The 18199-nt window shown below is 46.3% G+C and overlaps 1 protein-coding gene across 2 annotated transcripts in view; it reads right to left on the reverse strand.

Annotated features, from left to right (window-relative positions):
• The window catches only part of LOC139277250 (calcium/calmodulin-dependent protein kinase type 1-like), a 221760-nt gene that overhangs the window by 150710 nt on the left and 52851 nt on the right, over window positions 1-18199 (reverse strand). Inside the window, exon 2 of one of the 2 annotated variants that reach the window (XM_070895457.1) lies at window positions 12447-12521. The exons of the other annotated variant lie outside the window; for it this stretch is intronic. Coding sequence (XP_070751558.1) covers window positions 12447-12451 — 5 coding nt within the window. The 5' untranslated portion in view covers window positions 12452-12521. The remainder of the gene's footprint in view (window positions 1-12446; window positions 12522-18199) is intronic. 2 annotated transcript variants of the gene reach the window in all.

Here is an 18199-nt window from a genome sequence, read left to right on the forward strand (position 1 = left end):
TCCAAAAATATCATAAAACACTCAAAAGCTCAGTTACACAGTTTCCAAGTTCTTACATATAAACAAACCTTTAAGCCTCAGAAATGGTTAAGATAGATTTTTTTAAACTAAATACACAACTAAAATAGCAGGATATCTAAAATTAATCTGTTTTGTAAAGAAACCAAGATCACAGGTGATGATTATTCCTACATTACACCACACTTTAAAAAGTACTTAATTGGCTGTAAAGTGCTTTGGGACATCCTGAGGCCATGAAAGGCACGACATAAATGTAAGACTTTCTTTCCGATCAGAGGTACTATCACATCTGAGCATTTTGTAAATAGAAATCAGGATTTATAAAAGCATTTGCCCGAAATAAAACGTTATGAATTCAATCAATTCCTTTCAAAGTCTTTCAGAAAAAGCAAAGCAACTCTCTAGTTCTCCTGTGTTGCGAGGATGCAACTTTTTAACCCGTCAAATCCTGTTGACGCAGATTGCATACTGGGAAAGTCACAATGCACAGGTGTAACTAAATGCTCTCTTCAACAGTTGAGGGGGAAAATATTCAGTCAGTCAAAGGCCCATGCCATTAAGTTAAAGCCTTGAAATGAAAACTTTAATGAAACTTTTAAAAGACACAAAAGATAATTCATTGGGTAAATTTAACTGTTATTGTGAAATATGTACCGTATATACTCGCGTATCCTGCGATCTCGCGTATCATGCGACCCCTAAATTTTCGTCCCCAAAACATGATTTTACCATATATCTCATGTATCGTGCGAGTCACTTTTTTGAGATCGAATACAGACCTTAACATGAAACATCGAGTGGATTCTGCTGTGAAAGCTGTTCGCGAATCGAACACCGATACAGCAATCGTTCCAGCTGGCTTGACTAGCGTCGTTCAGCCACAGCCTCTACTGTGTTTGGGAGTTGTGGGTGGCGGAGGTCGGGTCGCCGGGGGGGGGGGGGGGGGTGAAGAGGAGGTCGGGTTGGGTCACCGGGGGGAAGCGGAGGTCGGATTGCCGGGTGGGGGGGGGAGCGGAGGTCGGGTCGCCGGGGTAGGGAGAGCGGGGGTCAGGTCGGATCCGGTCCGGTCTCTTTCCTCCCCCCCCCGACCTCCGCGACTCTCTCTCCCCCCCCGACCTCCGCGACTCTCTCTCATCCCCCCCGATACAGTACAAGCGACAATAGAGGCTGCAATCCAGCCCAGGAGATACCTGCCGAGATTCAGCGTGGATACGGTCTACTTAACAGACTAACAGCCTAATCTTGGCCAGCACTTCACACCCGCAAATTTTGTATCTCGCGTATCATGCGACCCCCCAAATTTAGGTTACAATTTAGGTCTTCAAAAGTCGCATGATACGCGAGTATATACGGTAGTTTGTTATTTTGCCTAAAATCTCATGTTGGACACTCGAAATTTCAGTTGATCAGGAAAAATTGGCAGTTGAAAATGTGTCCAGAAAGCATTGAGTGATACAATTGGTTCATCAACAAACCATTAAAAGACAATTGTTGACATCACATTTTCCCCCATTAGATGTTTACAACAGTTTTGCCTTTAAAATGTTGACATGAAAAGTGTTATCGAATTTCTTACAATGTACAGCACGGAAGCACAAAAACAGGCCACTTGTCCCAATGTGTCCGTGCCTCGGTTATACTGCACACGAGCCTGCTCCCACCCTCTTCATCTAACCCCATCAGCATATCCTACAGGAAGCAACGCTGTGGAGAGGAAGTGTAAACCAGACAATTAATATAAACAGATAGATATAGTCAAGGGAGGAATTGGAAAGAGGAACTCAATGTGAAGGCAAGGACTTCCCAGTACAATTTTCTTTTAAACAAAACACAGGCCCCGAATATTAAAGGCAAAACATAGGAGAATCAACATTCCAAGCAGCTCTCCGCTCCAAGATCTGAAAGAAGCAATTCTGATTAGTCAGGAGTGCCATAACTATAATGGATGTTACACAACAACCATTAGGTAATAATTGTCTAATCCCACAGGTTGGCAATTTCCCTTAAACAAACTAGTAACTGGAAATCCTCAGTTAGTCACCTGTTCCTTTACTCACTCAAAATACTCTTGGTTCCGCCATATTGACAAAGGCTCAGTGAAAAGGCCACCTCACTATCTGGGATGATGTCACAGAAAAGGAGAGTTTATAGGAGGGTAAAATACCTGCTAAACTCCTAAATACAATAGTTTAGATGCCAAGTTAAATTCTAAACACTCCTAGATAAAATCATCAACCCCCAGATCTGACAGGGCTATACTTCTATCTAATCCCCTGGGAGGACAGACGCACCAACATCAGCGTCCTCAGCCAGGCCAACATCCCCAGCATTGAAGTACTAACCACACTCGATCAGCTTCGCTGGGCAGACCACTTAGTTTGCATGCCAGACACAAGACTCCCTAAGCAATTGCTCTACGCGGAGCTCCTTCATGGCAAAGGTGGGCAGAGGAAACATTACAAGGACACCCTCAAAGCCTCCCTGGTGAAGTGCGACATCACCACTGACACCTGGGAGACCCTGGCCGAAGACTGCCCTAGGTGGAGAAAGTGCATCTGGGAGGGCGCTGAGCTCCTTGAATCTCAACGCTGCAAGCGTGAAGCTGTCAGGCGCAGGCAGCGGAAGGAGTGTGTGGTGAATCAATGCCACACCACCCTTCCCCCGACGAACGTCTGTCCCACCTGTGACAGGGTCTGTGGCTCTCGTGTTGGTCTGTTCAGCCACCAAAGAACTCACTTTAGTAGTGGAAGTACGTCTTCCTCGATTCCGAGGGACTGCCTATGATGATGATATTAGGATATGGCAGCATAGTGGTTAAGTTACTGGACTAATGATCTGGAGAAGCGAGCTCAAATCCCACCACAGCAGCTGGAGAATTTGAATTCCGTTCATTAAATAAATCTGGAATTAAAAAACTAGTAAAAAAAAAATACAGGTTGAACCTCCCTTAGCCAGAACCCTCGCAACCTGGCTTCTGGATAAGGGATTTTACAATTGGCACAGGTACTGAGCAATCGGACAATCGGGATTGGCTGGCTTGGGGCTGGGAGTGCGACAGAAAGATCGGGGGGAGTGGATCGCGGGGTCAGTCCAGCGATTGCGGGAGTCGACAGTGAGGAATGACTTCAATTTGTTCATGTCGGAGTTGTTTTGCCAGTTTGGTTCATACAGGAAGGGAAGGCAATTTCTCCAACAGTTGGAACATCATATCACTATAGCAACACATGTTACATGGCTCACAGCTCCCATTATGTTTCTTAAAAGTACTTAATTGAAAGAAATACCCCGGAAATAGGCCCCACAGTGCTCTTGTTCTTGGTGATTGTAGCAAGTATCCATTTCTAATTTCTTTTAAAAAGCAAAAATAAAGGATTTGTAAGGTTATTTGTAAAAAAGAAACCTCACTGTGCAACAACTAGCCTCCCAAATTTGATTAAAAACAAAAATTGAAAATGCTAGAACACTGAAAAATAAACAGCAAACAAAGAATATACAGCAATTCCACCAACAACTGCTAAGAGAAAAGATGAGTTGACATCTCAGTGGTAGACTTGTTTTAACAAGGCAGTACACGTCCAAGCATTGGCGTATCTTTTCTCCTCGGATGCTAATGGACTGCTGGTTTTTTGCAGCATTTACTTAAGGGCTGTCATCTTTGAGATGATCCCCAAGACTGGATTGCCGACTACATATCCACAGCATAACGAAAACCGCCTATTTCCACCTTTAACATTGTCAATCTCTTCCTGTGCCTCAGCTCATCTGCTGCTGAAACCCTCATCCATGCCTTTGTTACCTCTAGACTTGACTATTCCAACGCATTCCTGGCTCGCCTCCCACATTCTATCCTACGTAAACTAGAGGTGATCCAAAAATTGGTTTCCCATGTCCTAACTTGCACCAAGTCCCGCTCACCCAACACGCCCGTGCTCGCTGACTTACAGTGGCTCCTGGTTAAGCAAAGCCTCAATTTCAAAATTCTCATCCTCGTTTACAAATCCCTCCATGGCCTCGCCCCTCCCCATCTTTGTAATCTCTTTCAGCTTCACAAATCTCCACTCCCCCCAGATATCTGCACTTTGCAAATTCTGCCCTCTTGAGCATCCCTGATTATAAATCGCTCAACGATCAGTGGCCTAGGCCCCCAGCTCTGAAACTCCCTCCCTATACCTCTCTGCCTCTCTTTCCTCCTTTCAGACGCTACTTAAGACCTACCTCTTTGACCAAGCATCTGCAGTAATTTCTTATGTGGCTCAGTCAATTTTTTCTCTTATAACACTCCTGTGAAGCGCCTTAGGATGTTTTACTACTTTAAAGGTGCTATATAAATACAAGTTGCTGTTATTGTTGGAAACAGGACAATTCTCTTTTTAGCCTCGACTCCCAGCATGCTCTGCATCCCCACTGACAGCAACAAGTGGCATGTTGAGCTGGCTGCCATGGCCGAGCCAAGAAATCTGGTACCAAGTTATCCTTCCGTCATGGCTCAAGAACTGGTTGGCAGACAGGAAGCAGAGAGTCGGGATAAACGGGTCCTTTTCAGAATGGCAGGCAGCGAGGTTCAGTGCTGGGACCCCAGCTCTTTAAAATATACATTAATCCAAGTTTGCAGATGACACTAAGCTGGGTGGCGGTGTGAGCTGTGAGGAGGATGCTAAGAGGCTGCAGGGTGACTTGGACTGGTTAGGTGAGTGGGCAAATGCATGGCAGATGCAGTATAATGTGGATAAATGTGAGGTTATCCACTTTGGTGGCAAAAACAGGGAGGCAGAACGTTATCTGAATGGTGACAGGTTAAGAAAAGGGGAGGTGCAATGAGACCTGTGTGTCATGGTACATCAGTCATTGAAAGTTGACATGCAGATACAGCAGGCGGTGAAGAAAGTAAATGACATGTCGGCCTTCATAGCTAGGCGATTTGAGTATAGGAGCAGGGAGGTCTTACTCAGTTGTACAGGGCCTTGGTGCGGCCATACCTTGAATATTGTGTACAGTTTTGGTCTCCTAATCTGAGGAAGGACATTCTTGCTATTGAGGGAGTGCAGCAAATGTTCACCAGACTGATTCCCGGGATGGCAGGACGGACATATGAAGAAAGACTGCATCGACTAGGCTTATAGTCACTGGAATTTAGAAGAATGAAAGGGGATCTCATAGAAACATATAAAATTCTGACGGGATTAGACAGGTTAGATGCAGGAAGAATATTCCCGATGTTGGTGAAGTCCAGAACCGGGGTCACAGTCTAAGAATAAGGGATAAGCTATGAAGGACCGAGATGAGGAGAAACTTCTTCACTCAGAGAATTGTGAACCTGTGGAATTCTCTACCACAAAGTTGTTGAGGCCAGTTCGTTAGATATATTCAAGAGGGAGTTAGATATGGCCCTTACGGCTAAAGGGATCAAGCGGTATGGAGAGAAAGCAGGAATGGGGTACGGAGGTGAATGATCAGCCATGATCATATTGAATGGTGGTGCAGGCTCGAAGGGCCGAATGGCCTACTCCTGCACCTATTTTCTATGTTTCTATGTGAACCGGGATAGGTTCATGGTTTTCAGCAACACAAAATTGTGTAAATCCCGAGAGAGGGAAACACAAAGGAAACATGGTTTTATGTATTGCTAAGAGAGGAGGAGGAGGAGGAGGAGGAGGAGGAGGAGGAGGAGGAGGAGGAGGAGGAGGAGGAGGAGGAGGAGGAGGAGGAGGAGGAGGAGGAGGAGGAGGAGGAGGAGGAGGAGGAGGAGGAGGAGGAGGAGGAGGAGGAGGAGGAGGAGGAGGAGGAGGACGAGAGAGACTCCTCAAATCGAGATGAAAGATTTCTTTGGGAGAAATTTAAAAAGCAAAACAACTTTTTAAAGTTTTTGTGATGCTATAGAAACAATATGATGGTGGAGTTTATATCTATTGTCACTTCAGATTGCTGTGAAACCTGAGCCCACATTTACAGCCATCAGTCGAGTCGGTTTAATACCAGGCTCTGCAAGGGTGATTCAGTGCTACTGCACGTCTTGTGATGCGTAAACATTTAATTATCTGGCTGGTCACATGATTGTCAAGTCGGCACTGCCTCATTCAAACCACACAGCCAAATGGTTTCCTGAGCAACTCTGATGCAAACAAATGTTGTGAAAAACAAAAATACTTTTCAAGCATCAGCCAGCACGGTGTCTTATCTTTGTGCTAGTGGCCTCGCACACAGCTGTTCATGCTAAACATCTGCCCACAGTACCTCAACCATGAGCAGCGTAACAGCCTAGGCATCCGCTTCAAGAAAAGGCCAGGCTTCTAATGACCAAATGCTGTTGGAGACTGGACTGAGGTCACTGGAAGGTCAACAAAAAAATTGGAAGAGGAGAGACACACTTCCATGCGACCAAATGCGACAAATGTTGTTACCGATCAATCTACCAGAGTATTTCAAGTCCCAGCCTGAGAGGGACACACTCCTTCCAACCAAGTTAAAAGCCAGAACGTTGTCGCTACCAAGATATTCTCATCATTCCCTGCATCGCTGCTTGCTGTGTTCTTCTGTCTTCCCACGTTGTTCTGGGATTATGGTAATGAAATGGCCAATTAACAATTGTGTTAGAATTCATCACAGTACTGTGCACAATTCATGTAGTAAATCCTCTCTGGATGATTCTACTGATACCATTAGTGCGCACACACAGGAACAGTGCTGGTATTACATTTTTCCAAAGTGCACATTCCTTCCCCCAATCCCACACAAATTGCTTCCCCCTTCCTCTTGAAGGCAGCAATTCAACAGGTGCCAACAACGCCCTGGTACCTCGCCCGAGTGGCGTTGTGTGAGCCTGGACAGTGACTGGGTAGGAGTCTAACACAGAGCATCACAACCTAAACATAACCCTATCCCCACTGGCACAATCAGGAGGGTGCCATTGGATGTCAGGAATAGAAGCCCTTGCAGAAGCCAATTTATAACTTTATATTTTAACAAGAGCACAAATTATCAAGGCACAACAGATTTCATGAATGATACGGCTATTGAAGGATTCTGTGTCTGAATTGAAGGTTGCAGGCAGCCATGTAGTTACTGTGCTCTGATCAAGTGTGGTCAGTGCTTCAATGCTGGGGATGTTGGCCTAGTGGAGGACACTAATGTTGGTGCGTCTGTCCTCCCAGGGGATTTGTAGGATCTTGCGGAGACATCGCCTGTCAGACACTTGATTCCCAAAGCAAGCGCTCTACTCGGAACTCCTTCACGGCAAACGAGCCAAAAGTGGGCAGAGGAAACGTTACGACGACACTCTCAAAGCCTCCCTGATAAAGTGCAACACCCCCACCGACATCTGGGAGAACCTGGCCAAAGACCGCCCTAGGTGGAGGAGGTGCATCCAGGAGGGCGCTGAGCACCTAGAGTCTCATCGCCAAGAGCATACAGAAATCAAACGCAGACAGTGGAAAGAGCGTGCAGCAAATCTGACCCACCCACCCTTTCCCTCAACAACTATCTGTCCCACCTGTGACAGGGACTGTGGTTCTCGTATTGGACTGTTCAGCCACCTAAGGACTTATTTTAAAGAGTGGAAGCAAGTCTTCCTCGATTCCGAGGGACTGCCTATGATGATGATGATACTGTCTTTATTTACAACACAGCTGCATTAACTATCAAAAATGGCTATCTGTTGCACACCTGCAGAATTTATTTTGTAGTGTGGAGGATTTCATGCACATTAAAAAAGTTACAGTTTGATGATTCATTAGCTGCTGTGTGATCGAGGTCGTCTGGAGCAGACAATTAAAAAAATATATATAAACGTCTCACCCAGCAGCAGATTGTGTGAAGTGTTTCACTACAGTCATCACTCTTAGCGTCCACAGCACTTTGGGTTATAACTAACCAGTATTTTGATATATGGTCCTATTATTGCTCACTCCTGGTTCTGCTCATCCCATTTGCAGCACAAGCACTGAATTGCCTGCAACAACTTCCTTTGCCAGCACAGTCACCTCTGGTGTGCCCCACTGATCTATCCTTCATGCCCTTCTCTTTACTATTTCTTACCGATAACATCCAGAAGAATGGGTCAACTTCCACATATATGCTGATGACACCCAGCTCTGCCTCCTCCAATGATCTAAGGATGATGCTACTGCCTGTCCAACATCAAGAACAAGCCAACATTTCCAACAGCTTAGCGTCTCAAAGCTAAAGCCATCCTCATTGCCACTATTTTGTTTAAAACATACAAAATTGGCAGGCAGGAATACATTAGCCTGCTGGTCCATGTGCATCCAGCCTGGACTCCATTGATCTCTCTGGGTGCCATTTCAGGGTGACACAAGAAGAGTGAAACCTTAATGTCCTGCTCAACACTGATGGCAGCGTTCTCCTCCACACCCCTTCCGTTACTAAGACCACTTTCTCCAACCTGTAACATTGCCCACCTCTGTTCAATTCTGCCCCCTCGCCAGTGCAATCCTGGCCTATGTGGAGCTCAGTGGGTAGTACACTCACCTCGAGTCAGAACACCAGAGGTTTGAGCACATAAATTTAGGCCGATACTTCAGTGCAGTGCTGAGGGAGTGCTGCACTGTCGGAGATGCCATCTTATGGATGAGACATTAAACAGAGGCCCTGTTGCTCTCTCAGCTGTACGTAAAAGATCCCATGGCACTATTACAAAGAGCAGGGGAGTTATCCCTGGCCTCCTGGCCAATATTTATCCCTCAATCAACATAACAAATATAGTTTATCTGGTCATTATCACATTGTTGTTTGTGGGAGCTTGCTGTGCGCAAATTGGCTGCTGCATTTCCCACATTACAGCAGTGACTACACTCCAAAAGTACTTCATTGGCTGTAAAGCGCTTTGAGACGTCTGATGATTGTGAAAGGCGCTATATAAATGCAAGCCCTTCTTTATGTCGTTATCAGAAGTTCAACTTATCAAACACTCTCCGTGCTGTCTTTGCTACCTCAATCCTCCATAAATTATACCTCATTCAAAATGTCGCAGTCCACATCTTCACCTTCAAAAAGGTCCACTCCTGTCACCCCTGTGTTCTCCAAGCTTCACTGGCTCTTCATGAACTTTCTCCCAGAAAGTTATTTTCAAAACTCGTAAATTGTTTTTGGATCCCTCCATCCCCTCGCCTCCTATCAACCTACCTTAGTGACCTCCTCCAGACTTTGTTCCCTGCACACACCCTCCTCTCCTCGAACACCCAACTACTCTTTGTCTCGCACTCTGCCCACTCCACCGCTGGTCAACGTTCGTTCAGCTATTACACTCCAGTCCTCTGGAACTCCTTGCCTTGTTCCCTCTGACATTCTGGAGACTAAAGGAGATTACAGAGGTATGAAGGCAGAGTTGGCTAAAGTGGACTGGGAAACTAGATTAAAGAGTGGGACAATTGATGAGCAGTGGCTAACAGCTAAGGAGCTATTTCATAACTCAAAAAATATATATTCCAATGACAGGAAAGACTGTAAGAGAAGGAATAACCATCTGTGGCTAACGAAGGAAATAAGGGATGGTATCAAATTGAAAACAAGGGCATACCAAGTGGCCAAGACTAGTGGGAATCCAGAGGATTGGGAAACTTTTAAAAGCCAGCAAAGAATGACTAAAAAAAATAATAAAGAGGGGGAAGATAGATTATGAAAGTAAACTTACACAAAATATAAAAACATAAGAGTTTCTACAGGTACATAAAAAGGAAAAGAGTGGCTAAAGTCAATGTTGGTCCCTTAGAGGATGAGACTGGGGAATTAATAATGGGGAACAGGGAAATGGCAGAGACTTTGAACAAATATTTTGTATCAGTCTTTACGGTAGAAGACACTAAAAACATTCCAATAGTGGATAATCAAGGGGCTATAGGGAGGGAGGAACTAAAAACAATCACCATCACTAAAGTAGAGGTACTTGGTAAAATAATGGGACTAAAAGTGGACAAGTCCCCTGGACCTGATGGCTTACATCCTAGGGTCTTAAAAGAAGTGGCTGCAGAGATAGTGCATGCATTGGTTGTAATCTACCAAAATTCCCTGGATTCTGGGGATGTCCCAGCAGATTGGAAAACCGTAAATGTAACGCCCCTATTTAAAAGAGGCAGACAGAAAGCAGGAAACTATAGACCAGTTAGCCTAACATCTGCCGTTGGTAAAATGCTGGAGTCCATTATTAAAGGAAGCAGTAGCAGGACATTTGGAAAAGCATAATTCAGTCAAGCAGAATCAGCATGGTTTTATGAAAGGAAAATCATGTTTGACAAATTTGCTGGAGTTCTTTGAGGATGTAATGAGCAGGGTGGATAAGGGGGAACCAGTGGATCAGCCATGATCTTATTGAATGGCGGAGAAGGCTCGAGGGGCCAAATGACCTACTCCTGCTTTTATTTCTTATGCTCATTTCCCTGGTCATTTCCCTTCCTACTTTCAAAACCTGTTCAAATCTCGTTTGATGAAGCCTCCAACCGATCCATATTTTTCACCTTTTCCCTATTGCTCAGCATCATCTGTGCTTTTTCATCCTCAATGTAAAGCGTGTGAGATGCCCCGACATGTGATGAGGACTAGAAAATGCAAGTTGCTGCTGTGTTCTAGCTAATGTTAATTTCAGGATGCACTTTACTGCTCAAAAATAAAATCTGTTCTCTACAAAACACTCCCTTCTCCTCTGTCTTCTTTCAGCACAGCAAACGCCCGTGGCTGACGCTGAACAAAGCAAAAGCCAATTTATTTTTTCCAACGTGCTTAATAAATTCTGATATTAGATTTCCAAGTACATCATGCATTCAAATCCACACAAGGAACCATAGTCCTCTTCTCCATTCACTGGATCTGTACCACCAGTCCCCTTTAACCTTTCACCTCTGCTCTTGATGCTTCACATTGCCGTCACTCATTTTAGGCAAGTAACGTTTTTGTCCTTTGCGAGGACATTCTGTCCATTTCTCGAATTTGATTTCATACAATGTTGAGTATTCGTCAATTTTCCAGGTACTATAAAAAAATAGGGGAAGGTTGCAATATCCTTTCATTCTCAAAGGGTTAGCTGCCTTATATATGCACGTTCCTCATTTATTAACTAAACTGCAGTAATCAATTTAGTTAAAAATTTACTATCATCTATTGATTATCATTCCATCCCAGTTCATATCACTTTTTCCTCTGGGTAACGCAGCAGCCTTGCTTCTTATCAATAAAATGATGAAATCATTGGAATTCCCCAGGAGTACGTACTACACACTGCGTTACTGTTGTACCCAAAGATGGAGCCTCACAGAATAAATTTAACAAATGAAATGCATTCAGTCGGAGTGTGGGCTAACAATGTGTCAGATCCAGTAAGACCACAGTAGTTTATCTAGAAAGAAGCACTCCTTTCTCGAGTCAAGGCTGAAAGTTCAAACTGAAGGAAAATCAATTGTACAGGTAGAATACAATAGAAAGCATCAACATGCAAACAAAGCATCATTCTCCACAATCCAATAAACACAGGTACTGGGGGCAGTGCACTGGATTAGCACACTGCACTTTCACATCTGATTCCAGGTTTGAACCCAATACAGAACAAAGGGATGCAAGTTATAGAAATACCAAAAAGTTACAACACAGAACAGGCCATTCAGCCCAACCAGTTCTAATGAAATTTACACTCACTGTTCCCATATCCCTTCAATCCCTTTTCCTTTATTACCTGTCCAATCTAATTTTGAATGTTGACATAGTCTCTGCCTCAACCACTATACCTGAAAGTGAATTCCACAACATCACCATTCTATGTAAAGAAGTTTCCCCTGCCTTATATTCTAAATCTGGCCTGCCCTCTGTTCCCAACTCTCTTCGCTCTGCAAGGGCCTGATGTGAACTGTGTTTGTGCAATTTCAACCCAACTCTTCGTGGACATAGGCCCACGCCATATTATAATTCGGCACAATTCAGGACTGAATTGACACATCAAGTCAGGAGTGCAACTTGGAGCTGTACTTTGCAACTGACTATGCTATACCTGGCTGGGGATGTGTTCCATTTCTTCCCCCCCTCCACCGACATCCCTCACATTCATATGCACAGAAATGAAAGATGACAGGAGGAACACAGAAATAATGCACCACACCTCCTCATTGCAGTGGCAAAGTAATTTGCTCCCAGCACACACTGGGGAAACGGGACTTCATTCACTGGATAGTTTTCAGTAGCAGGCCTTTCGAGCAGTTTGTTCCCCACCAAACTTCATTCCTCCACTTCCTCAAATTTAGTATCTTATAGCACATCGGATTCTCAGACTAGGCGTGGCAAGACTGAGAACTTTCACCACTGCTCTGCCAATGCACATCTGTAACCGATAGTCCAAAATCATCCAGGGATTGGAAATTAGTAGCAGAGAGAATTAGTGCAAGGCACTGTCCCACCATATCACAGCACACCAACATGCAAGGACAAAGCACCTCATCGTGAGATCAAACACAGCAGGGCAGCTCCCACATCCACTTTACAGATCAAGACTTGGCAGAAAAATCATGCTGAAAAGAAAATAAGAATTTGGTTTTCATTATTTCAACAAAGTAAAGTTTTAATTCTGATCAAAAACAAAAACTAATGATTGGAATTTTGTTCGGCTTCTGATGCAGTTTTATCGTATCACAAGCCACCATGTGACAACAGAGGCAGTCGGGAGCTCAGGGACAATTATTAAAATGGAATGAACTGGCACGTGTTGAAACAGATAGGCAGTGCTGGTGAAGAACATTTAGCCACTGTGAGACCAAAATTGCTAGCTCCCCGTTTGGGGGCGGTAACGGCTGCGAGGCGCGAGTTCCTGCACCAGGCTCAGTGGACCAATATTCGGTTTACTGCCACCCCCCCGCCAACAGCAAGTGGAGCACAAAATACCACACTCCACTTGCTCACTGGGGTGCAAGCGGGGCGGAAGGACTCCGCAAAGGGCGCAGCGCTACGCAGTAGGATGCGTAGCGACGCCACCTAGGCAAGGTGCCTCCCCTTCATCAAGGGGGAGGGCCAAGCTGCCGATTCTGCGCAGGGGAAGCAGGTCCATCCCCGGACTAGCAGGGAGCGAGGTGCCATGACTGCAAGATCGCGGCACGGACCCCGCGATTGAGGAGGAAGAAAGCCGCGACCGGTAAGTCGGTCATTTTGTTTTTCACATTCCCACCTCCACTTTAATTATCGCCCCGTGAGTGGCCGACAGCCAGGTACACGTACCGTGAAGCCGTCGCAGACATTGCTCGCAGCAGCTTCAGGGGGCCCTACCAAATTTTTGCTCCGGGGCAAACACAGGTCGCTGCGCATGGTGATGGTGTTGTCACAGCAGAGTGGGGCGCTACTGGTTACCGCCGCCGCTAACTTCCTGCGGAATTTTGCAGGAGTCTGTAACGGAGTCATGCCCGGGCAAAAAGTCGTTTGTGTCCCATTAGCACCCTCCAGGGGGCGTTAACAGGAGGCGCAAAGGCCTTGAAGTTCTCTCCCTGGATCTTTCATTAAACATTCTGATGGGCCCCATTCAGGGGGTTCAAGCAACCACAGCCAAAGTGAGGGACCGGAGATCAGAATGTACTCACCAATCGTCACAGGTGCAAGGGCTAACACAGGGAGAATGCAGAGCTGGCAGAAACACCCCATTTCCAAGGAAGCCAACTGTATTTTAAAACATGTTTGAATATGTACATAGTCACACGTAGGCCAATTTGAGCAGCACTAATAAATGGCTTTCCTATATTCCAAAAGTAATTAACCGATAAGAAATCAGCAAGAGACAAGATTCGGATCACGATGCCATTCTGGAGAGAGAAAGAAACGATCACTCGAGTTTGATAATGTGCCTGTGAACTGTTGAGGCTCGGGAATGGGGGATTAGTTTGTTCATTAAACTGTATAATTATAAGGGGCCAACAGTCACATGGGGTAAGATGGTCAAGTGGTCAATGATAGACCGTGTACCTGTAGTTACCAGGACACAGTGTTTCCACTTGTGGGGAAGAACATAACTAGAGGCTATCAATATGAGATAATCACCAAGAAGTCCAGTAGCAAATTCATAAGAAACTCCTACACCCAGAGAGTGGAGCTCGCTATTACAGGGATTGGTTGATGTGAATAGTATCGATGCATTTAAGAGGAGGCTAGACAAGCATATGAGAGAGAAGGGAATAGAAGGTTATGCTAATTGAGTTGATGAGGAAAGACGGGAGGAGGCTTGAGTAGAGCATAAGCACCGGCAGGGACTGGTTGGGCCGAATGGCCTATGTAATCCTATATAATTCCAGTTTAGTGGCACTGTCCCATTTATACTAATCCATACCTCTATTAATAACTAACATTTCTGTTAAATAATTTTAAAACTGCACACTAGACATAGTATATGCACACAGAGTTTTGTCTCATTTGATTAGGCAGCTAATGAGGGGACATAAGGGAAAGAGGAGAGACAGAGGAAATTGGGGGAGAAACTCCCAGTTACCATTGTTTTCAAATCTATACCAGAAGCACCCAAAAAATCAGTTGCAGCATGAAATCTACCTGAGTCTCACTGGTACTGATGTTAGTTTACAATTCGTTCGGGTAACAGATGATGATTAACAGAGGTCAGATTTTATAAATCCCCTCCCCCTCCCCCCCCATCCATTACACCACCCCGCCCCCCATCCATCACACCCCCGCCTCCCCCCATCCATCACACCCCCGCCTCCCCCCCATCCATCACACCCCCGCCTCCCCCCATCCATCACAACCCCGCGCCCCCCCCATCCATCACACCCCCGCGCCCCCCCCATCCATCACACCCCCGCGCCCCCCCCATCCATCACACCCCCGCCCCCCCCCCATCCATCACACCCCCGCGCCCCCCCCATCCATCACACCCCCGCCTCCCCCCCATCCATCACACCCCCGCCTCCCCCCCCATCCATCACACCCCCGCCTCCCCCCCATCCATCACACCCCCGCCTCCCCCCCATCCATCACACCCCCGCCTCCCCCCCATCCATCACACCCCCGCCTCCCCCCCATCCATCACACCCCCGCCTCCCCCCCATCCATCACACCCCCGCCTCCCCCCATCCATCACACCCCCGCCTGCCCCCTATCCATCACACCCCCGCCTCCCCCCCATCCATCACACCCCCGCCTCCCCCCCATCCATCACACCCCCGCCCATCACACCCCCGCCCCCCCCCCCATCCATCACACCCCCGCCTGCCCCCCCCATCCATCACACCCCCGCCTGCCCCCCATCCATCACACCCCCGCCTGCCCCCCCATCCATCACAACCCCGCCTGCCCCCCCATCCATCACAACCCCGCCTGCCCCCCCATCCATCACAACCCCGCCTGCCCCCCCATCCATCACAACCCCGCCTGCCCCCCCATCCATCACACCCCCGCCTCCCCCCCATCCATCACAGGCGCCCCCCCCACCTATCCATCACACCAACGCCAGCGGCCCCCCCCCATCCATCACACCAACACCAGCGCACCCCCCCATCCATCACAGGCGCCTCCCCCCATCCATCACACCAGCGCCCCTCCATCACATCAGCACCCATCCATCACACCAGCATCCCCCCCCCATCCATCACACCAGTGCCACCCCCCCCAACCGCCCATCCATCACACCAACCCCCCCATCCACCACACAAGCAGTAATAAGGGCAGTGCATGAGCAGGTGGTGTAGACCACCAGAAACAGACGTACCCACTTCGACAATCTGCAAGTTATTTTCGTGGTTTACCTTGAGGCCCACTTTCCCTCTCCTCCTCTGAAGAGTGCGGCTTGCGCTAGAGTACAATTCTATTACCAGTTGCTACCTTCCTAGTGCCTTAGTCAAATGGCCATTCTTCAATCAATCTGTGAGGCCAGTGAGGGTCGCTGAACTATTTTCCATAGGACGCATCATAGCCAAGCCCTATCTGATCCTCACCTGATGTCTACATCCATCCAACAACGGTGTCTGAACATTGATCAGCATTGGGCAGCACAGTGATGCCAAGAATTGGCGCACTAATTGGGCTGATGCCAGTCTCTGTTTGATGCCAATACTTCTCAGCTTTATAGATTCCACAAATGCTGATTTTTGAATAAATTACTGACCTCCTTATAGCCTTGACCTCAAAACATTTTCAGGAATTAACACATGTCCTAGAACCCATATTCATAACAAAAGTTATTAGAGTTCTCTTCAGAATGAAATATCCCCAGTATAACATAACCATCATACATTAACTGCAGATAGCCTCGGTCCTCACTGTCTCACAGCCAAGCTGACTGTTCACACAAACAAGTCAAAGTCAGAACTTTCTGAAACTGAACCTCAAACTCTCCCAATTTGTTATGGCAGAGTTTCTCCAACATTCCTGTTCAAACCATAATCCTGAAGGGAAGTGCCTGTTGGGGGTGTTGTGAAGAATGAAGTGGGTCTGGATGTCATTCCGGTTCCTGGCACACTCAGGTCTTATAGCAAAACTTCGTCATTTTTCGAGGATTTCAAAAATTGGCTTTCATTTGCTGTTCGATCTCTCTGGATTATGAAGCTATTTTTGTGGGACCTTTCTGGGCACAAATTGGCTGCCTTGTTTTCTTCATTATAACAGCCACTACACATCAAAAATATTTATTTGGGTGTGAAGCGCTTTATGACCTTCTGAAGCCAAGAAAGGGGATATAAAAATGCAAATTCTTCCTTTTCTTTATTTCTAGGTATTTTATCTTTCCTGTCTGTGCCCGTCTACCTTGTTTCTGGAAATTTCCACATTAAATGGAATGCACTGCCAACACCACAAAGTGATGATAAATAACTTTGGTAATGCGTTTATAAACTTTCATTTGGCTCCAGGCCAGAAAACTTCCATTCACTAGGTTGAATACAGCTAACTCCCTTCAACAGCTGAAAATTTCTGCAGTGGGAATTCATTTACAATGACAGCTGATCGGAGATCAGTATTGTAAAGGAACGAGAATAAGAATCACAGAATGGCCTTCTTCCGTGCTGTAACCATTCAGCCCGTCGAGCCCGTGCCGGCTCTCAGCAAGAACACCTCAGAGCTAGTCCTACTTCCCCGCCCTTTCCCAATAGCCCTGCAATTTTTTTTCCTTTCAGGTACTTATCCAACTCCTTTTTGAAAGCCGTGATCGAGTCTGCCTCCCCCACTAATCTGATAGTTTTAGTGAATTAATTTTTAAACTTTTAACCAACTTTTAAACTTAAACAATTTGGGAGAACTTTAAAACTTACATTTTAGACTCTCAATCAAAATACTTTCAAATATCTAATATTAATCTACATCTTTGACTTTTAACAACTTTTAGAAATGTTTCAAATTGGGGAAACTTTTATAATCTATTATTGGTTTACATCTTAGACTTTTAACAACTCTTAGAAACTTTTAAAACCGTTTTAATAACCCTTAGAAACTCTTGAAATAAATTAGGAATCTTTATCAACTTTTAACTTTTAAAATAACTTTGGAAGTGACCTTCCAAATGCCTGCCCCCCAAACTAGCCTCGGGCCATCTACCATCAATGGCGCTACCCGGTGCCGAGCTTGCGGCCAACACTTCGCCGTAGGCAATTAGGCTTATACAGCTGTGCCTGGTCTCCAGTTGTCTTGGACCCCCTTGCCACTGGACCAAGACTTTGCTCAGCTAAGCCCGTGTGGTTGCCGGTGTGCAGCGGCCACTCCACGTTAAAAGAACTCATGCACAGATATCTTCCACTTCGTCAGTATGAAGTTCAATACCTGGAACGTCAGGACCCTCATGGACAATCCCAACAGCAACAGGCCGGAACGCCGCACCGCCATAGTTGCCCGGGAACTCAGACATTTTGACATTGACATCGCCGCCCTAAGCGAGACCCGGCGGGCAGGGGAAGGCCAGTTGAAGGAACGTGGTGGAGGTTACATCTTCTGGAAAGGGAAACCAGAGGCAGAATACCGCCTTCATGGAGTCGGCTTTGCCGTCAAGAATGAGCTGGTCGACCGCCTCACAGACTCTCCCTGTGGGGTTAACGAACGCCTCATGACTCTCCGTATCACCCTATCTCGGAACCAATGTGCCACAGTCATCAATGCATACGCCCCTACACTCAATGCAACGGATGAGGCTAAAGAGGAATTTTATTCCAACCTCGAGACATCCTTGTCCCGTGTCCCCAAGGGTGACAAATTGATTCTCCTGGGTGATTTT

Source organism: Pristiophorus japonicus, chromosome 12 (genome assembly GCF_044704955.1).
Source record: "Pristiophorus japonicus isolate sPriJap1 chromosome 12, sPriJap1.hap1, whole genome shotgun sequence".
In the NCBI taxonomy this organism is placed as follows: domain Eukaryota; kingdom Metazoa; phylum Chordata; class Chondrichthyes; family Pristiophoridae; genus Pristiophorus; species Pristiophorus japonicus.